Source organism: Rhea americana, unplaced genomic scaffold, assembly GCF_003343005.1.
Source record: "Rhea americana isolate MKP2758 unplaced genomic scaffold, rheAme1 scaffold_28, whole genome shotgun sequence".
NCBI classification, from domain to species: domain Eukaryota; kingdom Metazoa; phylum Chordata; class Aves; order Rheiformes; family Rheidae; genus Rhea; species Rhea americana.
Genome location: NW_028186401.1, coordinates 4,921,990 through 4,946,883, shown reverse-complemented (window position 1 = coordinate 4,946,883; position 24,894 = coordinate 4,921,990). Strand labels below are relative to the sequence as shown.

General features: G+C 40.1%; 1 protein-coding gene across 1 annotated transcript in view; it reads right to left on the bottom strand.

Annotated features, from left to right (window-relative positions):
- The window catches only part of AGBL1 (AGBL carboxypeptidase 1), a 289,195-nt gene that overhangs the window by 188,109 nt on the left and 76,192 nt on the right, over nt 1-24,894 (bottom strand). Inside the window, exons 16-17 of the mRNA XM_085308741.1 lie at nt 22,990-23,134; nt 19,794-19,947 (exon numbers count right to left, since the gene is read on the bottom strand). Coding sequence (XP_085164867.1) covers nt 19,794-19,947; nt 22,990-23,134 — 299 coding nt within the window. The remainder of the gene's footprint in view (nt 1-19,793; nt 19,948-22,989; nt 23,135-24,894) is intronic.

The window sequence follows — 24,894 nt, the reverse complement described above, 5'->3', positions numbered from 1 at the left end:
AAGGGTAGCAGACAGCCTGTGGCAGGAGTCACTTGCAGAGGGGATGCCCTGAAAATACACTCCAGGAGCAAATAGCTTTCACACTGAGTGGTGCCCCAGCCCATGTCTGCAGTTCATGAGAAACCAGCCTTTACTCCAGCATAATGCCCTATGCCCTTCACCACCACTACTCTGACCGAGAACAGGCACAGCAGCAAGAGAAATCACTTAGAGTACTAAAGTAGGGTGAGAACAGGGTTAATGGGATGAAACTATGCAGAACAACATTTAGGCTGAATATGAGTTATATTGAAGCGTCTCCCCAGTGGAGAGGTAGAAGTTCACATTAAAACTAGATTGCCAAGAGCACGAGAAGCAATTCTGTGTAATTCTGCAGTAGGCAGAGGATAGAGGAAAACCTAATAGGCATTTGTTTTCTTTACTAATTTGTGTGTACACAATTCTGAAATCTTAATTTTTCTGGGGAAAAAAAAAACCCTCTTAGTTGGAACTAGAACAGGAAAATAATGGAAAAAAGCTATGTGAAGACTCCAGTATTTCACCTACTCTTTCTACAACCTCAGCAGATTAAGATCAATGTGGGACCTAAACTGAACTTGGAAAACAGGGTACCTGTCAGCATTTCCTTCACCAGTGGGAGTAACTTATTTTCCTCCTAAATTTTCTGGCTGTTGTCTGTTGGGTAGTCCTCCAAGTAATTCTGCTAGACAAAAGACCAGTTCTGCAGTAAAGTGTAGGGTTTTTTCCAAAAACTGCCTGAAAAGAACAGATTTGAAACATACCTCTTGCCACCTGCAGCATAAAGCAATATTCATTCTTAAATATGGATTGTACCTTTAAGAGGTACAGATCCATCTCTGCCTTGACTTGATGTCCTCCTCAGGGAATGACTTGTAAGAAAAAAAATGTATTAGAGGGAAGTGCAATCAGAGCCTCCCATTATCAAAGGGATAAAATATCATTTTTTGTCAAGATAAAAAGCATCACAGATTGGCTCTGATAGGAAAAATTAAGTTCTTGGTCTTCACTTGATTTGATATTTATCACACTGTTGCCCTAAAAATATCCTGGCAGGAAACGTTTCTTAAAAATATTCTCCTGCTCTAAGCAAACTACAAGAGTTTCAAATTGTATTTTGTTATGTATGGAACATTCGTAGGAAGGAAAAAGTCTGTGAAAGGCATTTTCTAACACTTCACTGGCAACAGTTTCCCAGTAAAGGACCTTCTGCAGGTTCAGCTCCTTTGTGGTATCGCTAAAGTGACTCTCGCCTTACGTTGTCCAAATCCATCCTAGATTTTACAGCTGTACTGCCCAGAGCAGATCCCAAAGGGAACACTCACTTTCCACATACAGCAGACTAAGGTAAAACTGTCCTCCTGTTTTGAATAACGAATCTTGCCTTGACAGCAAGTTTTCAGGCGACCTCCAGAACAATTGGGCAAGGAACATAGGCAAGGAAGCAACCTAAGAAGCGTTTCAATCAGATTATCATGACAGCAGAGCTAGTGTTGACCAAATGATCTCCAAATTTGACACAAGTAGCACAATTCATCACCTGTTAGACTGCATCATATGTTGTGAGGCAGCAGAAGCACAATACAGGATTTGAACAAACAGGAGCATCTAAGCACCACAACCATGCAGAAAAACATTTTTTTAACTAGTCTACCCTAACACCCACCACAAGAGGGACAGCTTTCTACCTCCACATCATTTTATGTTGGCAAAAACCAAAGTGGGAGGCACTAGCATTCTCTAAACACATGATTTTTTTTTTTTCCACCTGAAATGTTTAGAAGAACCAGTGTTCTGTTTAGATGATCCAGTATTCATCTAATACTGGTGATTATGGTTGGACCTAGTTTCTATTCCCCTATCATCCCCCAGGACCCTGGAAACATAACAGAACTTTAACATCTTGCATTTGTAACCTTAGATCAGGAGTTCACATTAGCTATTCAGGTCATGCATGGARCAAGTGTTCCAAGGAAGGTAGCAGATGAACCCTGAAGTCCACACTGTTTCATTCTTAAGTGGTTCTACTATGCAAGTGCCCTAAGGATGAAGATAAAATCAGAATCTTCTTATGCSTCACTATTAAATGGAAAGTATAGGAATTTAGACAATAGAGCACATAWGCATGATTTAAGTAGGAAAAAACCTAGATAGTAGGCTGTTCTAAGTTTTATTCACTTCAAGATAAAACTTTTTTGGGGTAGAAACATTCACCAACAGCCTAAACCACAAATGACATCATGGAAGAAAACATCTTCAACCTACCCAAGCTGACAGCATCTTTATTTACATTACTGACTTTATAGCTTTGTCTATTCAACATCTGGTTAATAAATCTTGCATTATTCACAATACCATTAAGTGTTTTCAATTACCTTGCTATATAATGCACAGATACACATTTGTACTGCAAGAGACCTCCCTAGAACTTCCCAGGATGRCAACACTTTATGGAGGCTGTACAACATGTAAAGACAGTTTTAGTTCTGTTCCTCATCAAAAGAGGGCAAGCAGTTGACTGTTGGAAGTAGGCTCAAGGTATTCCAGCACAATCAGAACCATACCACAGAATACTTGACAAAGACAGATTGAGCACAGCCAAGTTTGTCAATGCAGTAAAACAGACAACTGCACGTAGAAATTTCAACCAGTATATGGTAAGACACTAGCAGGCCACCATCTAAAGTCAGGAAGTTTCTTCCATCAGATGTTAGTGAGGCAATTGCTGACAGATCATGCCTTCYTGCATCAATCACTAGTGGAAGCACAATGTCAAACTAGGAAGACCCCTGGTGTGTCTGAGGAAAATTAGGTTGTTTGCTCTTAGGAATAAGATGGTAGGAAAGTAGGGAGAAACAAGTGTTCTTCCTCTAGAAATTGCTAAAAAGCACAGAAAGAGTTACTCATTAATAAAGGAGCCACACCACAAAAGCAGTCCCAGAAGGAAAACCAGAAGAAGTGAACATCACAAAACCGCACCCTTGCTTGGCTTTTCCCTTCTTCTATACTCTATGCCTCATTGTAAAACTGGGAGTTTTCACACAATGGATGTTTTCATTCTTTATTTCATATAGTTTTRAAAATAAACTGAGCATGAATTAGGAAATCTTCTCTAGAAGGTTGCTTTGTCAAATAATTTAACATCATGAGTGAAGGGTGCTTTTCAGTTTGAATTTCTGACATGTGCAAAGACTGGCTCTGTGGAGCTAATATTGTTATTCATTTCCCCAGTCCTAGTGCRTTCGCACATTTTTAACTCAACATTTCCCCAACAGAACTTTGAAGATTTCCAATTGATGCTTTCAAATAGTAGCTCAACCATTCTTTATACCCTGAAAAAGCTGCTCTCATTGGCTTCTGCCTGRCACAAGGAGCACTTGCATCCAAACTGCCATTATCTTTCAAAGCCTTCATCTAAATGCTTTTAAAAGAACCACTTATTTAAATAAATAAATCCCTGTAAGTCATGGTCATGACAGGCTAATGGCTAGCAGTGCAGAAGGGATGATTTATCAACCCGCTGTAGCTAACAAAGCTTCTTATGCCAGTACCTTGTTTGCAAAATATGGAGAGACTTCTAACTCTATTTTCTAACTGCAAGATGAGTAATGAAAAACACCTATGTCAAAAAAATAACCTTCACCTGCCATCTAATATCCCCATTAATTCTCAAAATCAGAGCACTCCTTAAATTAACTTAATTACTTTGCCTGCTTCCTTCATGAATCTTAGTATGGGTAGACAAAACCAAACTATTCAGTTTCACTGCCCGTTTGTAATCCAAATTCACTTTAGGGTTTGCATGTGTTAGCTACACGCTTTAATTTGATTTATTTTATTTGATTTCTGGCTATAAAATTACATTTGAGGCAGGTTAGCAGATTGCCTCACAGGGAGCATCTCACCATCATTACCCAGTGTGCAAACAGCAATTATTTTATACAGGCTGAGCACAATTTCAAGTCACATCTTGACAGGCTGACAAATAAGGTCATGGTATCTGCATTGCAAGTGATAGCTCAACTGGTGGAAAGGATGCTTGACAAGCTAGAAGGTGGGTCCTAGGAGGATTCTTATTAAATAGGTATAATGTAGAGAAAATTGAGCAGCAATTTCAYCACTTATGAGCAGGAGTATTATCTTCAGTGTATCTACATACATCCTGCATAGCTTGCAGACCCATCACCTATTTCAGCACAGAGACTATAAGCAAGTCATTACCTTTATTGCTCATTCTTGGTTAGCAAGTGCATAAGCACATGAAAAAGGTGGATAGTAGGATACCACAGCCACTGAGACCCTGGAGTCCTTTATTTGCTTCTTTTTTATTCCTTCGCCTCTGGCTAGTTGCTCTTTGTGAGGGCCAGTTCCTGTCTTCAGGATGGTATTGTCCTCCTTGGACAACTGGATTGTGCTTCCTGATGACCTTCTACCTGTTGGTATTTTGCCCTTTCAAAATGCTTGACAAAGCTGTCACAGAAGAAATTTGGCATCTGGAAGCTGTGACAGACACAATATAACCCAATTTATAAAACATAACTAAACAGCCTAGGCTGTCAGAGGCCAGGACTTAAAGGACTATTTCAAGAACAGCCTTCAACGCCCACTTTAAGTGTATTTTCCTACTCTGCTGCCATACAAATTCCCAACCTGTGTTAGTGTGACCTGCAATCATGTGAAATACTAAAGCAGTCAAAGTTAATCTCATTACAYCCTAACTTGTCTCCTGCTGGTCAGAAAGGGGAAAGAATGACCTTGGCTCCAGATGGGCCTTTTACACTAGGCTACACCAGTAGATAACACCAGTAGATTTAAGACAACAACATYTTTCCCCAGAAGAAATTAATTCTAGTATGGTGAATGTAAAGGAAAAAGTCAAGTCATAATACAGTGGAAGCTGTTTATCTACTACAGCCCCATCTTTATGATGGGGCCAAARCTTTCCTGTTATTTTCATGTCTTGCAGATGCAGCCTGATCCTCAACATATTTAAAGAATCACTGCACTTCCACCCATCCTCATTTCTTCATCTTCACTTCAATCACTATTTATAGTCTGCTGTTAGGTGCTTATCACGTGACCTAAATGACTTTTAGGAGACTGTCAAAAATCACTCTGATGCCATCAGTGATGAATTCCATCTCACTCGTCACCTCAGACCCTTCACTGAAGAATACACCTTTCAAGCACATTCCAAGTTAAGAAAATAGGGACTGACAGGGAAAAAAAAAATCAAGATGCCCAAGGGAAAGTCAGAGTTGAAAAGTGAAAATCAGTTTCTCAGTCATGAGATGTCTTATACCATCCACATTCACCTGAATGTTTAACTTCCACATGAACTGTGACTTCAAAGCACTTCTTCCTCCTTTCACCTCAATATCATTCATTAGCCATGAAATTGCATTGCATCAAGCATCTAAATATCAACAGAGTCCTTGCTCAGTTATGTTAATTCTTCTACAAATTAATAATCAAACACAGCTGTCATTTCCACACTGAAACTCATCCACCCTTCCTAAAGTTACCACATGCAYACGCCTTTTCAAAGTGCTACAATATTCCTATATCCATCTCCTATTTCACGCTTTTAAATTTGGTGAGAAAAGTAGTGTTTCAAGATCAGTAAGAGATGATACTAAATCAGAAAGTTGAAACACAGCAAAAAGCAGAAAAAAGGAAATAGGATGTTACCACTCTATCAGAAGAGTGAAGTCTAGAGAAAAGACTAGAAGAAAACTATCATGCCTTCTCACGTTTTCCCCAAGTCCTCACACATCTGTGGTAAGGACATTCCTCCAACTGTATTCTGACCTCTACATTCACTCACATTTGCCATCTATGCACCCCAGCAAACTAAGGAAAAAAGGAGGAGGAGGAGGGAAAAGCCTRTTCTTCTGATTTCTTGCCTCTTTCAAAGAAAGAGGAGCTTATTTACCTCCAAGTTAAGCAGCACAGCAACTGCAAAAATAGAGCAAATTAAATTCTAAATGCACTGGTGATTTGGTAGATATCATTTTCTGTATTACTGAGAAAATGCCTTCTTCAGGAAACAGAGTTAAGATCTGGAACAAGTCCTGKAGGTTCAGGGACCTGATTCGATTACACAAAGTTCATTAATATGCAGTTAACGGAGTGCAGAGAAAAGGCAAGGAACTTCTCTAGGATGCCACATTCCCTAAGAAAAATGGTACTGTCAAGATTAGCAAAGCAGGTCCTTAGGAGTATTATACAGACATAAATGGTAGCTGGTAACTTCCAAACACACACTACACTTACCCACTACTTTTTTTCCCTCTTCTAGAATAGAGGACTAGGAAGACAGGAGAGCCCCACAGGCTAGTACTCCTCCTGCCACCTAATTCTGCRAAATTAAATATCAAAATGAAGCAGAACTCTAAGAAAGGGAAAAAACCCAGCAGCTTAAAATGAAAGAAAAAAAATCCTGATGCACCTAGCTTTCTATCAATTAGAAACTGATATCTGAGGGCCACATGAGTGTTCCGAGATGGTAAGTCCAAGTTTAGCTCTCAGTGCAAAGTGCACCTGTGTCCACAATCTACTCTGTCACTAGCCAACTAGTTGATCTATCAACACATTTKCAGTCTGAACATAGCAGCTGTCTCCTCTTGTTCATTAGCAATTTCTATGCCTGCATTACGAACAGGCAGGCAAGCAAGCTCAGAGAGCTAACAAGTTTCTCTTTGATGTAGAAAAGGACAAAATCCTCTCATTAACAGAACAGCATTTTAAAAGTTATASGGTATTTTTAGTTTCATTTCATTTTAGTACTGCTGTATAATTGCAAATTCTTGTTTCTGAGAATCTGTCAGATACAAGTGACAGGTAGTGTCAGCCACTACTGTCTGTAAACTGATAGTTTCAATATACTGCTGTATTTATTTTACTGGAGGGAGACTGGCTGCACCACTCACATTGTAGTGTTCCTGCTCTACAATTAGTGAAATAAAACTCAGCTAACCAGGCAGGCATCTGCAGAGAACTCCCAGCAAAGCCAACTTACAGGTGGGAACAACATACAGCAGGTGTTCAGTATTAAGATCTAAAAACAGAGGAAAAAACAAAGGCATACAGTGCATTGCAAAAATGCCTCCTAACCCACTACCACCCTCAAGTTATATATTAATATAAGCATCAGCACAGAGAAACAGTATTAAGTTTCATATGAACATAAATCCACTTGCATGAATACAGGCAAGGCAGCTGAACAAACCATCTGCTTGCAGCTCTGACAAACGTGCACTAAAGCTACTTTATACAATCCCAGCAACTCCAATAATTTCTAATCTGTGACTAGCTATCTCAACCTTAGCCAGACAAAACAAATCCTACAGCTTGGAACACAAGATCCAGAAATTAGAATGTCATTCTCCAGAAGTTTTTCAAATTCTTGAAATACCAGGTGAAAGTCTTGTCTTTTTTTTTTTCCAGGTGAACTACAGTATGCAGTCTCTTAAAATCAGGCTTAAAGTCAAGTCAACCAAGGCTTAAAAGCACAAAGAAGCCCCCCAGTTTAGAAGAATAAAGGTGAAAGCACCATGAAAGTTATAATACCACCCAAAGCATTTCCCAGTAGTCTGTTAATCTTACATATTTATGAAATATCTGCCTGTTGTCCATGATAAAAGCCTGTTGTTAGAGAATGAAAAATGCAAGATTCACAGGATCAAGAGACAACATGCGAGAGTAACAGATTTCCCTTGAAGCAGGAGACACTATGATTTCTGTCACAGTCTAACAATTCTTCAACACAGTTTGTACAAGATAGGAGGACCATCTTCCTCTAACCTAACTCTGAGTTAGGATTCAATATATGAAATAACACAAGGATACAAAACAATTCATTAGATTAGAAGGCAGAAAGGAAACATAAGAGTTCTGACCACATCTTACAAAAGCAGTGGATATATAGAAGTAGAAGAGCAGAGCAGTTTTTCTTGGGCTCTTTTCCCCTGCTTTTGCTCACACTGTCCAACCTGCCACAGGTCAAAGGCTAGCTTGTTCCAGTGAGATCACATAGCTCCAGAAAGCAAAATACATCTAGGGCAATCCCTAGTAACAGCACAGCCTATCTCAGAGATTAAAAGGAAAAAGAAAAAGCCAGAGATAAAAACTGCTACTTGAACCTGACAGCAATGGGCACACATATTACATACATGCTTTCCAGCAACAAATTRCTCTACTTCACAAGAGAGGTCTGCTAGCTGTCCTGTCCCAGGCATTTCTCCCTGACCACAGCTTACTTAGTAGGTAGCAACAAGGAGCTGCAACCCAARCAGAAAGACAAACTACTGGCCACTGCAACAACACAACAGCTCATCAACTTTTTCTTAGAAGGGCATTTCTCAACCTACCTTAGAGATAATAAATAGGGTAGGAAAAAAAMCAGTACTGTTACAAAACTCCAATTTCTTACCTTAGTGCAGGTTTCCTTCCTAGAGCCCATCTTACTGGCCATTTATTCAAGGAAGAGGAAATAGTCACATCATSCACAATTTCAGCTGGAAGCAACTAATTTATGACAGCTGTGTGAGGAGGACAAACCCAACCACCTTCAGGCCAGCCCACTTAACACCCTACATTAGAAGGTCATCCAGACCTTGCAATTTGTGAAAAAACAAGAATCTGTGCAATAGGATACATGGCCAATTGAGCAACATTGTGGCCAGCTGGAAGAAACTTTTTTCTGACCTTTGTTTTTACCCTGAGGCATAAGCATTAACTCTTCACCCAGTAGTAAGCATATTGCTCATAACTATACTCAGCCTTTGCAGTTAATCTAACCCTAAGATTATGCCCTCTCTCCCAGAGCCCATCTTTGTCACATCTAGAACAGATTTAGCTCAATTCMAATGCTTCTCTGACTAATTCATACAGTACGGCATTGACCTTTTAGTGTATGCCCCACAGCACCCTGAATGACTGGAATTTATTGCCAGACATGGAAAACGTGCAGCTCACTGAAATATGTTTTTTTTTTTTTTCATGCCATGATTTGTGGTTGATATGAGAAACCTAGTAGCATTTCAATGCTCGTTCACCGTTTGAGGGAGTGAAAGCTGCCTGGGGGCTCTGCTGGGCTGTATTACAATACCTCTAACAGATATACAGATCGGCAATTGGAAGTGCAGCATCTGCAGGTTATTCAGAAGCCTTTCCCTGAGGGAGATGAGATGAATTTCTCCCCTCCTGTACAGGCAAGAATTTGGGCAACCTATCACTGCCATGGAAGCTTGCAGCTCAATTGCAACGAGGCCAGGGCACCGGGTGTTTTGAGAGGTGTGTTCCAAGCAGCTGGCTATAAATTTTCAAATTAATATAAGTAATACACATGAACTCCACTGAACTTGTTTCAATTTCATTCATAATTTTCACTGCCTCATAACTAGTACCACACTCCTRTAAGAAGACATCTCAGGCGCTCTTAACAGAACAAGCACAAAAGGAAATAATTATAGCAAATAGTTACATGATGATTTAGATTTTCAAGACGTTTAATTAATTGACCTATCAGAAAAAGCTCTGATACCCTGAAAGAGTGGAACATGTAAGAAAGTACTATTGATGTTCTAAGCCCAGGCCTGTTCCAAACAGGAGACATTGCTAACTTACATTACAGAAAATGCTGTTCTTAATCAAAACATTTCTTCTCTGGAAAAGACATGGAAAGGATATGCAAAGGTTAAAAATCCCTCAGGACAAAGATGAGACTGCTGTAGTTAAGGAAGAAAAGGTAACAGAACAAGTGTTGAAGAGCAGGCAGAAAATTCTGTAGCATAAACCCCTAGGAAAAGTAGGGCTCAGTACAAAAACATTCCCCTTCAAATCTCAGGTGGAAGGTCCTTTAAAAAAATGCCAAAAAAAAAAAAAAGAGAGAGAGAGAGAGAGAGATCAACAAAGACCAGCCACTGCACTACGTAACTATGTCACTTCTGATTGATGGTTGTTCCACTAAACTGTTAGCTAAGGCAAAGTTTGGAAGAGAGGAGAAAACCCCAATATATGCACTTTCCCGCTCTGCAAAGAAATCTGCTACTTGGCTATGCTTCAAGATCTATTCGTCAGGCAGTTACAGACGCTTGTTCAGTGTTTCCGTGTTCTCTGTGCATTGCTTCCTGCCCTGACTAATTGGATTCAGTGTATTAATACGCATTTTAGCAAACTCGCAGAYGGCTGACCACCAGTATCAATGCTGTCCTGGCTGAGACAGCCCCACCAGATGCTGGAGTTCAAAGAGCAGTTGATGCATTACGCAAAACACTAGTGTGTGCTCAGCCTGAAAATAGTTCCATRTCTATCTCACAAAGTCTCTTTTCCATTCAACCAGATTCTTCTTCTATGGTAGTATATAGAAATGTTCACACAAGAACGCAGTTTTGCAGAAATTTGACTGCTCTTTCTGCAAACAGCARTCCTCGTGCATGGCTGTGGCAGAGATATCAGAAATAAAAGACAGAGAAAAGATGTTCAGACTGACAGACAGAATGTTGAGAAATTTAGAGCAAATGCTATCAGTGAGTAACYGGAGAGCTTTACTTTGGATATTTGACAAACTTGATACTCAAGTAGAAAAAGTTCATATTTTCAATTCTGTAATTATACAGCAGTATGGAACACATGACAATTTTATTTAGTCTTTTTCTTTACTGCAGTAAAGCAAGATCACAGTTTTCACTAACAGCAGTTGACTCCTGCTGTCACCAAAAACAAAGTGTTTGGTATGAAGCAAGAGAGACAAGCACTTCTGACTGGCTCCTCTGTAAATTAGGAGCAAATTCTCAACTCAAAGAGAGTTTGTATCAACATCGATACAAAACCCAGTAGAGAGGGAGAATCAAGTAAAAAATGTTTTTCTCCACAATTTGCTATAATTTGCATTTAATTTCTATACACATAAAGATCTGTTCACTTTTAAATATAATCTTAAGAATGGAAGTAGAGAAGAAACACATGACAAGAAAAAGCASAACAGTTTCTGTAAAGATCTTTTAGGGAAATGCAATGCTGGCAGACTCTTTCTGCTTAAGATTGCAATTGGACCACAAAAGAACACATAAGACAKGTAAGACAATCTGAGAGAATATGCTCATATTCAATGGAAGTGCAATATAGCAGGGGGCCATGCGGGAGGCTTAGTCTTTCTTAAGTCTTTGGTTTCTCCCCTGAGACTTTCATCAAGACCCACAATGGTGCTCTTAATTACACGACACTTGTCACGTAGAAATGTCATTATAAAAGCCCATCAGTTCTTTTCACGGAAACACTAAGCATCCAGACAGAAATACGGAGAATGGGACTGCTCTATAAACAGTTGGCATCCATRTGTGACCTAAAGGTTCAGCAGCATTAGCTCTGTTGCATGTGTGCGGGGTGGATAAGATATAGCACATGATGGCATCAGAACAACAACAGATGTGCTGGCTATTGTGAACTGTTTCTAATCAGCACACCGCCAGGTTAGCACTTCAGCTCAACTGCTACAGGCAGTTCTTCCAGCTGCTTGAAAGATCACTACCAATGAAAGCAGATCACTCTACCTTCCTATTTCAATGTTATTACATGAGAGCTTCCTTTAAAGAGTGCATTTTCCTTTGGAGTGCGCTGACTCCAATAGGGTATTGATCTATTTTGATCCTCGTTTCATTAGGAGATATGTCATCTCCATCTTTGAAAAAGTTGTTCAAAAGAAGAGCACACAAGCCTCTCATAATTAACATGCAACACTAGTTGTCACGCAGGGAGTAGGCAGTTATAATAACTCAGAGTCAATAATTCATAAACTATAATGCATTATTAATCAATTATTGAGGCTTGAATTACATTTAATGAGATTAAGCTGATTGGAGCACTAAGCTGTTTGAATCATATTGATTTAATCAATGTGCTTAATTAAACTGTGTACTTTCTCCACATGACCATTATTTCCCAGTATCCTGCACAAGTGGCCTCTACAATTCACATCCTCTGCTGTTCTTTGCTCAGGAATTGTTCTTTGCTGCAAATTAGTASCTAAAGGAGCTTATTTTCTTCTAAGAAAAGAGAAAAAGATCAAAGGAGCAAAACCACCATCTAACCAGCTTATATGAACATGCTAAGAAATGTTAGAATATTTCTCACAGAGACTAGGTCTGTTTGATTCTGCACTTCAAGATGAAGTAAACACACCTCATTAGTCTTTATTTATCCCTCTTTCTAGTTTGCAGGAGCATCAGGAGATCCAAAGGGCACAGGCATCCATCTCTCCCTATCTCAAAAATGTTACTCATTCCATCTTTAGAAACATGCCTTAACTCAGGCATAAAACATGCTCCAACCCCAGAAAGATTACATCAAACAAAGCAGGTGTCATTGCCTCTGTGTGATAATATCCACGATGGTTTCTTCAGCCTTGCATAAAGAGGACACATGATGAGGAAAGAGCAACACAAAGTGACAGTTATTACAGACATAAATCCATTTACTACTGTCAGACTTTAATTTCCCTTGCCATTGCTGCTAATTAGCTGGGACACGTGGGTTTAACTTTAAACCCCACAATTCAGCTCTGTAATGCTGCAAGCGTTGCTGAAAGGACACTCAGCAGGTGTCTAGAAYGGAGAAAGCACTCCTAACACACAGCCTGATCAGTATTATTAATGGGAGCCACAACAGCACATCCAGCCTTGAAGAGAACTTTCCAATTATTTTCTCTGTGACACCATAAAGAATGACTGCTCCACTCCACTCCGCAGAAGTGGCAACTTCCCCCTGATTCAATGGACGCAGTATTAATCCGCACAGCAATATATTATGCTTATGCCTTTGAACTAAGAAAGCAGTAATGCTGGCTATCATCAGCTACAGTGGCATGCTGTCATACAACCCTAAAACCCTTCAGATTCTCATTCCTCCCTTTGTTTCAGTTAACAAACCATATTAGCACCAACCAGAATAGTGCCTACTCCTCATTACTTCGGACATGACCTCCCCTTTCCCAGCTAAAGGACAGGGCAGCTAYCCCACCTCAACTTAGTGCACAGCAAAGCAAACACCTCCAAAGGCTCAATATAGTGAGCTCAAAACAGTACAGCGTAAACTGTCCTTGTCTGACCAGTTGTTTGGCATTTGGTAGTTTTAATTCAGTCTTCTGTTACACATGCAAGATACTGGTACGCTCCATTTTCTTTTCTGGAACAGAATTTTATGATCGCACATGTATGATTGGTTGAATAGTTTACTTGCAGCTCTTCRAAGAGCTAAGTATCTATTTGTTCTGTCATTTACTACAGCATCCTATGGCCTGCAAGGGCTACTCAGCTGGTAGCTCACCTTCACTGTCCCTCACAGTCTTAGTGCCTCCTGCTTACTGCAGAATACCCAGCAAAGTAGTTTTCAGTTTTACTTTACTTAGTTTACTTTACATAAACTTTAGGTTGGTGGATAATGAAAAATGCTGCTGCACCCACTCTATTTTTGAGGCTCCTCCATGTTTATATTGGTTACAATGAGAATACTTTAGCCTATTCTTCCTCTTCCTGTCCTGGCTAACCACTACTTACCACTGATCAAACAGGCAGAGAGTTGAAGAACCGTTTGGCTTAATGGCTCAATGTCATAGAATGGTAAGGTTGGAAGGGACCTCTGGAGGTCATCTAGTCCACCCCTYGGCGTAGCCCATATAGGGATTGAACYCATGACCTTGGCATTAGCAGCATCACACTCTAATCAACTGAGCTAAACCTGTTCCATTATCTCTGTGAGTATCTTCTAGGCATGAACTTCTTGAACKTTCATATTTTATGCATCTCAGTGCCCCAGTTCTGCAATGCTGCAGGCACTGGTCAGCTGTTCCTGCTACAGAAAATCATTTATTAAAGTGCAATTCTTGTCTAAAAAGGGTCACTGGGCATTGCCATGTTCATTGTCTCTTGGGAGACAATGGATCATGTTTGTTTAATTTGCTGAGAAAATACTGGGTTGCTCCGCCTGCCAAACTAGCAAACTCAGTCTACAAAACCAAATTCTGCCTGACTATTGTAATGTCACAAGCAGTCTTAGCTATGACAAGCACACTAACTTATATGCTAGGGTATCTATTATATATCTAGGATATCTMTATCTAGGCTATCCACATCTCATTAATAAGTAACAGCATTGTATAAGACCCTGAGATTTAGAAAACTATGATGAGATAAGGCACTAGCTCCAAATTTGCCATTGTCCGTATCTGTTAAAAAGTGGAACATAAATTCCACCAGGAATAGTACAGATCTTCCTAAGGAATGTGGGTTAATTACACTGGTAAGCTATCTGTCTGACAGGGCGTTTTAATAGAGCACAGCCACTTACTACACACTCGTCTGTATAATGTTGTGAATTCAGGGTTTGAAAACTATTTCTAAGTACACGTGCATGCTGTGCTTCAACTAATACTGCCTTCACTGCRTTGACTCTGTGGGGCAAACCCAAGAAAATCATAGCTCAGCAAGCTCCTATTAACTTCACAAGATAATCAGGGATTTGGCACCAAGATTTGAAATTTAATCATTCTGACTGCTTCTGCATTTACTTGAGAACATCTCTGAAAGATGCTGGGAATTGCTCTGCCTTGAAAAGTCCCTTTAACTTTCAACAGGCATCAATGTCTGAGGCAAGAGCTAACACAGCCAGGAGTACAGTCACCAAAGAGTAAATGCCTTCCCAGTCATTCTTTCCTTTCCAGTCCCCAGCTCTTTTCATTTTCAGAGGCTCACAAATGGTGACTCAATACCCAAGCCAGGTGCAGTGTGGAAGCTCAACACACCCATGGGAGCTTGCAGAAACCTGTCTTTTTTAATACAATTCTAAGAGCTACAGTCTTCTGAGGAAAAGTTCTGCGTAATTTGGAAGGTTGAATGTGCAGGGTGAAACTCTCTGAGAAAAGAAATAAGAGGGAGGGAAAATGGAATGGGGAGGGAAAGTGGAATGGGGAGAAGATATATAAGAAGAGACAAAAACAGTTCCTTCCTCTCGTCCTTGGTGTTTCCCATACACAGAGGGGGAAACTAATGGCTTTATCTTTATCACAAGACCATGGGGGATATTGCAGTTGGAATGAGAAGCAAAGACATCCTTCTTTGCAGGATACTCAAGTCTTGTGCGAATACAGGAAGGACAAATTTAACCACAAAACAAGATACCCCTGGTATACAAATGCCAATCTTCTGTTTGTAGAAAACTGTTGACCTTTAAAGCCCAACAGGAACCACTGTCCAGCCTCTGACTTTCTATTTCAGTCCCCAGGCCTTCACAGATGCTAATCAAGTTTGAATGGAAGTTGTTGTACTGTTTTGTAAGGGAGATGTTGTGTGACAAGCGATACAAAACACAGGAAGCTAAAGAGTTCCTGGCTCATTTCTTTCCTTCCTCATATCAGTTTCAGAATTGAGCATTTAATAAAATAATTCAGTACACCACCACCACATGAAGGGGAGATRGAGAGAAAGGGTGGAGAGAGGAGCCTAAGTGAATATCAAACTCTCACATAAACTAGGCATAATGAAGAAAAACAGCAGCCCATTTTTCTTTCCTTCAGTGTGCAGTGAGTGTGCAGTTTCAAAGAGCGTGCATGGCTTGTGCTTCCTATTAACAAGGCTCACATTAATAAATTTAACTTAGWCAAATTTAACTATCCTTCGGCCACATTAATCAAAAGCCTGACAAGAGCAATCTGAAAGAGTTGAGAGGGGAAAAATAAAGCACAGCTGACACAGAAGATGTCATGCCCTCATCTTCCCCAGACCCTCCCACTCTATCAGCACTTCCAGCACGACAGTGACTCCTTCCCATAGCACTCCTCCCAGGCTGATCCTGCTCTCCTCCTAACACTCCTCGACGGATACCTCTTCTTCAGTGATATCTCTGTTTTCCACTCCCCAAGTATCTGTAGTGGAGAAGGTGGAAAGGGATTTAGGATAGTTAAGTATGATCATGTGCAACAGCTATTCAGCGTCAGAGAAAGTGTATTTTATCTGTGCGATTGGTGCTACTGAAAAATTTCCCAAGATGTAGATTAATGAATGTACAAAGGAGAAGAAATAAATTTGATAGGAAAGCAAAATGACTACAGTCCATAGGAGCTACGGATAGCCCAGAGCTCTGTGAGTAGACAGAAGGAACAAAGGCTGTCAATTTTTATTTATTACCCATGTGCTGAGTCCTCCAATGCTGGAGCTCCACACCACTTCTCAAGCTGAAATGTACATGCATGGAGACCATACAAAGCAATAGGAGTTATTACTGGGAAAACCTCCATCCTTTGGACTCTTCATTAGCTCCTTAAACATTTGCTTTTTTGAGTTATGTTTTTAGTCTGGAAAATATTGACAAACAAGTCCCTCCATCAGCCAAACCACATCATAAAGAAGGGCACGTCATACAAGATGAGGGAACTGAGAAGTAACTGCTGATCAAAGCTAAACAAAGCAGCACAAATTAGGCTCAGTGCATCCCCCAAAGCCATAATTATCTAAACTACTCAAACAAAATAAGCACATACGTGATTATTCAGATTTGCCTAGAGGCATCCCCACAGCACAAAACATGGTGTGCTGCATTGCTGCTCTTCTACTCGATAAAACAATAAAATACTTTCTATCACCTGAGAGTACTGATGTTTACATTTACAGAATCTGGGACACTTGAGAGGAACTGTCTTGCCTTGTCTTGACACACTCTCCCCCAAACAGTTTCTATTTCCGTTCAGGCAGCTGGGTTTTGCATGTGTTCTGACTGAATTCAACTGGTTCATGAATAGATCTAGAAAGCCTTTAACCTTATTGCATTACAAAGCTTCAAAAAGGGCTGCTTAGCTGTCCACAGTTGCATGGAATTTCAGGCAGAACACTGCAGGGGTCCCTACTGAATCCATATAAGATTATAAATCAAGCAAGATTTCTCTCAAAAATACAGAGAATCTTGGACCGTTCAGCTGGGATTTAAACCCAGATGCTGAATATTATAATACTCCAAACCATTTGGAATAAGTATCTGTCCAAATTGTTCACAGATCTTTTATGAATCTTTCAGCAAATCTGTGCTGAATGAGTAATCCAAGCCTACAGCACACAGAGATTGCGCAAGCCTAGCCTTCACACACAGGTTAGTGATCTTTGAAAGCCTCTCATATTCAATTGTACCACCACAAGCTGCAGTCTGGTATACTCAGATGATACGGAGCTCCATGACAAGGGAATGCCTCCTACCACTGTCACATTTACATCACGGTGCTACCTAAGAGCGGTGTGACTCTCGGGGTATTGTGTGGGTCAGTACTGTACTGTCATTTCCTCATGCTCCTTGTTTCAGTATGTCTCTATCTTTCACTTGTCTTGACTACAGAGTGTAAGTCCTGTAGAAACAGACACCATCTGACGTCTCCCTGCGGTACCATACCCAGCCCGATCAAGTCTTAGTCCGGGGCTATGTCCAAGGACTCTAGATGATGTACAGTCTAGCCTGTTACTAGCATATGTGATTAGGTTTCTCCCTTGTGGCTGGTGCCAAAGGTGAAAACATCCTTACCTCTTCCCATTTTAGCTCCACTGATAGAGGCTCGTGATTTTCTTGCAGAATTTTTATTTTGATAACTGGGTTTGCATATCTGCAGACTCAGTTTATTACAGCTGCTTGGTGCTACGGCACCCAACAATTTCATTTACAAGCTTCAAGATCACTCTGAAACCCCTTCGCATGCTGTAGTGCTGGACAGAAAGCAAAGAAGGTTGCTTTGCAAAAAGTGCTAAAGACTTCAAAATCAGCTTTTGTTTTCCTTTGTCAAAAAAGCAAAGGCCTTTTAGAAAGTCTCATCAAAACCAAAGGCACTTAAACCAGTGGTTAGTGCATATGCTAGCCTGTGAATGACCCCATTGCAAGTCCTTGTTCTGATAAATTCAATCATTATCTTAACTTTTAGTTTGGAGTCTCACTGGAAAGGAGTATTCATTTGGGCAGAAAAACATGTTCACTATGTGTCTTTTCTAGATGGCTCCAACACCTCAATAAAATACTCCAGCTTGCCTATCTTTTATTTCAGTTGCCCTGTTAAGGCATACTTCTGTTATGAGGTTTAAAAACCTGCTGTCAAAAGCCAACATCTAACCAGGTGATTGTCTAGAGCGTGCCAAAGGATTCTTTATGTAACTACACTCCCTCATCACAACTCCCACTCACTAGTGGTTTGATTTTCTGTTCTATGTCATCATTATCAGGGATCAGAAGTGCTTAACAACAGGAATTCTCTCTTCATTTTGGGCATGGACAGTACCTACCACAGCCAAATCTTTAATCATGTGCTGTACATGCTACTGTAACATAAATAATACTAATAATAGTAATGCCAGTAATACAGTTTTCTTGCTCTGACACTGCCTCCAGTTTCTAGTATTAAAGCTGTTTACGTGCCAGCACTTCATGAATTTCCCTGGCAATTTTTTGTGATCTTGCTTTAAAATTTCACCCTAGAAAAAATATGTTCATGCTCAGAAATGTGCTAATTACGGGGTAAATGCTCTCTGAATGAAAACTGACTGACAACTGTAATAAAAAAGTGTAAGCTCTGGATGATTACACTAATGTCAGCATAACTGCAGTCATTGTGCTCTAAACCTGAACCAGAAAAGATAGCAGTAACTTTCACCAGCTTTCATATTTTAATTCTCTTTTAGTGAATGAATGTAGCTTGGACATATGAGGACTGCTACTCACATATCACCACATACAACTGAACAGAGAATTCTGCAGTAAGAAACAATGTGGTTCATATCACAGCATCTCTTTGGATTCTTCTAGCTTAATATCTCTGTGAGATAATGATACACTTTTCCAAAACATCCAAAAAGATCTTAAAGCAATTTRAATTTCCACACTTCCTAAAAAAATCCCCAACTGTGTTACAGAAGTGTGAAAGAAGAGGAAAAATCAGTTTGTGTCTTCTTCCAGACTCAGAAAAAAAGGCTGCCCTCTCTCAGTCAGTCTACATACAGGTCCTTGATCACATTGGCTCACAAATTAAAGCCAATCCAATATGCTGCTAGCCAGAGTTGTCTTGTCACTTGCCACTGACTACAGATACTTGTATGTCAATGTTGTTAGTCAAGTCCATTTAAGTTCAAAATCTTTGACATTCATAAGGAAAAACAACCATCTCTAGGTTGGATCTGGCAGGTGTAATATGGCAGCTATATTTACCACTAGGTCATACACCAACAGTCAGGGCTAGGACAGAATGCAAGGAGCAATACTGTGTCCAGATGGATTTACTGGGTGCATTGCATGAGGCTAAATGGAATGATAAGAGCTGGAATTTGACCAGGACACTTCAATTACCATCCACAGCTGGGAAAATAGTGATCTTATATCTTTTGGCAAGTTTAAAACTTCAAAAGAAATAGATCGTTTCAATTTGGAATGAAAACAAAAAAAAATCATATTGCTTGTTGAACTGATTATTTGAATAGTTTCTTGCTGTTGTAGCCATTTGGTGTTGAACTTTGTAACTGTTTCAGATCGCCTAGGAAAAACTTGAAGCAAAAAGTTGTTTCAGCTCTCCCCCACCCACCACATAAATCTATCATTTAAAAAAAAAGTTGTAATTGGCTATTCCCCATTTTCAGATTTCTTCTTCCAAAATGAGAACAGGAAGAAAATCAATTTGTTGACAAAACAGATTGTCATTGCAAACTTCTGACATGACCACAAGTCACCATCATCTTTTTCTTATGCTTCATTTGTCAACTTACAGAATTGCTCCAAGTCATCTCTTCTTTTAGATTCTGGCATGGCAGTGATTGTGAGCAACGGGCATGGATTTCCTCCTAGCGTCTGGCAGAGCGTCTGCTGCCTCCAGTAAACCTTCTTAGGGTTCCTATTTTGTTCCAGGATGTCAAGATGGGACTGTGAAAGAAGCAAGGAAAAAGATTTAAAAGTGAGTTAGTAGTCTATAAAACTTCATTTTATTCCACTAGTATACCATCATTGGTACTAATTTCATCTCTTGCAAGTTTTCCTCCCTCCTCTCTTCTGCCAACTCCCATTGTGTCCTTTTACACCCCGCAAATATGCGCAAGCTGTTCAGAATACATCCCAATTCACTGAAACTACACAGGACTATCACTCACTACATTACATATATGTGTATTTATGTTCCTATGTGCTTCTCTTATTAATGTAAAGGAATTTTATAAATACACGAAGTCCAGAGGAAAACTTCCTGCTGTTTGCATTTTAATAGGAACTGTGTAGTAAAACGTGAGGAACTAGTCATTTTTGAGCATTTGCAGAACTGACTGATTATCTGTCAAGCGTATGCCAGCAAAACACAGGAACAATTCTACATCAGAGGCAGTCAAAAATTTTACATCAAAACAACATTTTGTATAATTGGTGGTGGGGAATCTGCAAAAAAATAGTGTCTTTCTAGGAAGTTATTTAAAAGGGGGATTTTTTTCCCCAGAGTTGATGGTTGGTGGTTTTAAATAACTTTTAAGAAGTCCAACAATTTCTTGAGCAATTTGAGAAAAAGAATTGGCAGCTATAAAAAAAATATGTCTTTTTGGAACTAGTTCTGATTGCCTCATTAGACACATAGCCACTTGCCACCCACACACCAGATGACGTGCAGTCTCTGCAGCTCGCTCACTCTGTTTACACTGTAACTGGAAGCGGCAACGATACTGCAAGTAATCCCATTGCAGGCTAAATGCCACGGAGCACCAGTTGTCTCTAGATTGCTAGAAATAGCTCTATTACCTTATGCACGCTTGTCTGAACAGATCTTTTAACTAAAACACAACAATTTACTTCACTGAACAATCCTCACACAGTTACTTTTTGTAGTTAGAGCTAAATTTCAGACAATGTTTAAGGAACCAGGCATGCCTGTTCCTCAAACCTCAGTCACCTTTTTTTCAGACTGCTTTCACAGTATCCACTTGAAAGCACACACAGGACTGAAATTTACAGTTGTCTATGTCATAAAACAATTAACATACTGATCTATAAAGTGAATTCAATTTTTAGACCAATCTAACGATCTTGCACACATACAAAGGACTCAATATAATCAATTACTTATGTTCCTGGTATCCAGCGAAACATAATTGGATACAGCTACCACAGAGATTTCAGTTTGATGCCCAAACAATTAACACTTTAATGTAAAAATAAATAGATTACTGTTCATAATATAAATGTAATTACTAATGGACAAGAAGTAATGAACTGCAGAGTGTAACCAGTTCAAGCAGTATTCCTCAATGTGTGTTTTCTGTAAATATATCAGTAACTATTAAATATATATGATATTTGAAAACATTTCCAAATTACTAACTCCATAAACAAGTTTATCTTCTTCCCCAAAGCACTATATATTTAATTGAGCCCTTGGGTTTCTAATCACTTTTAATTTATTACTGATATGTAAAACCTACATACCTCACCAACGGACAAATGCTTTGAAATGAAACTTACTGGTGCACAAACTTGATTTAGTTTATTCACTGTGGAAATTAAAGTAACAAGGAAAATGTATAAATCCTATTGCTCAAGACATTTTAAATTACTTTGAGCAAAATAGCTCTTTAGGATATATTAGAGGCAACAGTTTTGCTTTGGCCAAATAGCTAGACAGGACAATCTATCAATCCTTAACATCCCTAATTCCTATTTACCAAATTTTGTGGCCCTTATTGAGTTTGAGTTCATTTAAACTTTGCCTTAGGCAAAATTCCATTTAACTTCAACAAGCTTTTATTTGAAGAGGCAGTGAAATACTTCAAGATTTGGCCCTGCAACTCTAGAAATAACATCTTTTTCATCTTAATTCTACTCATTCAGAAGCAGTGAGATATTCAGAGATTCCCAGAGCATACAAACTCTCCAAGTCTCTCTYGCCTTCATGCCAGTGGAAGGTAGAAATCAATAATAGTAAAATAATGATGAGGTACTGCATCTCAGTAATCAAGTATTCAGTGGACTGATTCACCACTATTCCTCAGTATCACATTTGCCTTTTCCTCTGAAGACTGCAAGATACACATGCCTTCAAGCCTATAGGTCAGATCCTACTGCTGGAGTGCGCTCGCTCTCTCTCTGTCTCTCTTCTGAACCGATCCAAAGGAAACTGGTACTCATAAGCCCAACGAAAAGCTTGCAGGCATAGTTTGGACTGTGAGGGCTTGACTGGACTTATCTCAGACACTGAAACCARGGTTTTTTTTTTTATCCACAACAAGATGAAAAGCAGTTGACAAGAGATTGTTGTTCGAGTGGGAATGAATCTAACCCAAACTACACTGGTCATATACAGAGCAGCACAGCTATTAAGCGAGAGGGCGTGTTTCATATTTGACAATGGTACCAATCCAGTAAAAGTTAAAAAGTTAAACTTCACCAATCCATATTTGCATTTATTGCCCAGAATGAAAGGGACTGGCAATGGAAATAGAAAAAGAGGACTGAACCAGCTGGAACTGGAGAGAGCAGCTGGCAAATACTACTCAAGTAAGGTCCAGTGCTGCAGTGTTGCTGGGTGAGGCTCTGAAAGTGGAGCTGTTAACGTCCTGTTAAAAAGAGGAGCAAGGGGCCCCCATTTCTGACTTGCCATCAGCACTATCCCCCTGCTTCTCACCCTTTCCRGAGAATCCTACAACCCAGAGGAAATGGAGATGTTTGCTTTGCCTTACCTGAGGACTAGTATAAACACTAATTATTTGTCTCCTAGCTTATCCCATACAGAAATCGCTTTTCTACTACCACATTCTGGGCTCCATAGTTGACAGAGGGTTGTGGTTTCAGGCAAAGTAATGAAAGCATCAGGATAATTGATTAACAGCCTGTAAGAACAGGCTTCTGTGCTACCTCAGAATCTACTCACACCCAAGGCAGCTCCAATCTGTCAGGCCCATTAGCTTATCTAGATGCATATATCAGCATTACCATCATTGTGGAGTAGGTGTAGGGGTAATGGTAGGCTAGGTAGCAGACATCGTCTTTATGAGGGAACGTGATACTGAAGGCAAGKGTGTAGTAGGACTTTCTCCTCATGCCTCCTGCTGCAGCTACACAGCTGCTGTAGTGGTTTCTGAAGGAAGAGAAAGAGGGGGAAGAGGTTATTACTTCTGGATGCACATTTGAAGCAGTCATGAAAGAACYACACATTCAGAGAAGTATCCACCTTGAAAAGAGTTTTCACCTCATGCTGTAGCTGAACTCCAAATTCAGCCATTATACCAAGCCTGAGAAGGTCCCATGCCTGTACAATCAATTTGATTCCAGCAATGGACAGGTACAAAACTTAACACAGTGGGAAACAACACTCAGTAACACAGCAATGCACCTATAGACTATGTAAAAGAAGGAAGATTAGAGAAACTGTGCTACCAGTAGAGATAGAGATGCAAGCGAGATCATGATGCACCACTGGGCAAAGCCAGATTCATGGTCGTTTTGGGAGCAAAGGCCAGCAGRGAGTCAAGAGGCAGAGTAGTATGTGGCAGTATTAGACATGGTCAGTCCCAGCTAGTCATGTGTTGCTGACATATGGGAACACTCTCACAGGAAAACAACAGTTTAATTTGGTAGAAGTGCAAATAAGCTAACTAAGGCTAGTTCACATTCTGCAGTACAGACATATCTGAACTAATGCAACTGCTGTATTGCTCCTGATGTCCAAGTCACCTTGTCAAAGCTGCATGTACCTATTCACATTCCTGAAAYTGTCTGGGAAAATACTTTGTGAGACCCTAGAGACCTGGAAAAAAAAATGAATATCCTGCCAGAATAAGAAACCAGCCATTCAGCCCCAGCACAGGGCATTGAAGAAAAGGGATGCTCTAGAAAAAAATTAGGACATACATAAAATCAGATACCATCAAAGCTTCTCTCCTGATTATGAAGAGAGAGCTGGGCTTGGGTGGAGACTCCCTATGTAGAAGAAAACATCTCATGCAGATTTGTAGGTCATGAGCTATCCGAAATCCCCTCACTGCATCCCTCCTTTCCAATGACTTGTTAAGGAGCAGCAAGGGCCAAGGGCACCACTGCAGCCAGCAGGGCAGAGGCCTCGAGCAGGGCAGGTGCAGGGATGGCAGTCAGGTTCGTCCAAGGCATGTCCATGCTGGTGAGGCACAACAGAGGTCAGGCCAGGAAGTCAGCTCACATGTCATGGTCCTGATTCAGCAGGGTTCATGGCCAGGCAAGAGCACAGCTGAGACTCAGCTGAAGACAGGCAGTCCTACAGCATAGCACAGGTTGGGACTGGGGACTCTGGGCTGAGCTGAAATGGGGCTTTTGGGCCCATAGGCAGAGAGCCTGATAAGGCTGCTCAGGGCCACTCAGTCCCACTAGTGCAGCCAAGGCCCTGGTATCCCTTCATTAAAACTACAGAAATCTTAAAGTGTGCTTCTCCAACTAGTTTCAGGACAGGATCTCCTGCTGGAGATTTACTCTGATAAAGAGATGATTTCAGAATGAGCAAGAAAGTTCTTTTAGCAGAGATGAAGAGACAATTCATGCACTTTAGGGAGAAGCCTCACAGCAAATTGCATCCATAAGTACATTTCAAACAATATTTTTCCCCACATTGCACCAATTATGCTGTTGCCGAAGCTTCTGATTCTGAAGGTCTGTGAGGCTTCTTTGACAAATGTTATCATCAATGTTGCATTAAAATGCAAAATACAGGAGGCAACCAAAAGATGCAATTTCAGCTCCTGAAATTTACAATACTAGTTTATTTTGCTGCTGTTCACTTTTATTCAAAAGGGTGGAGAGAAAAGATAATTATCCTTGTCAAACTCTCCACAATAATCAGCTCTTTTTCATAAGGAAGACACAATACAA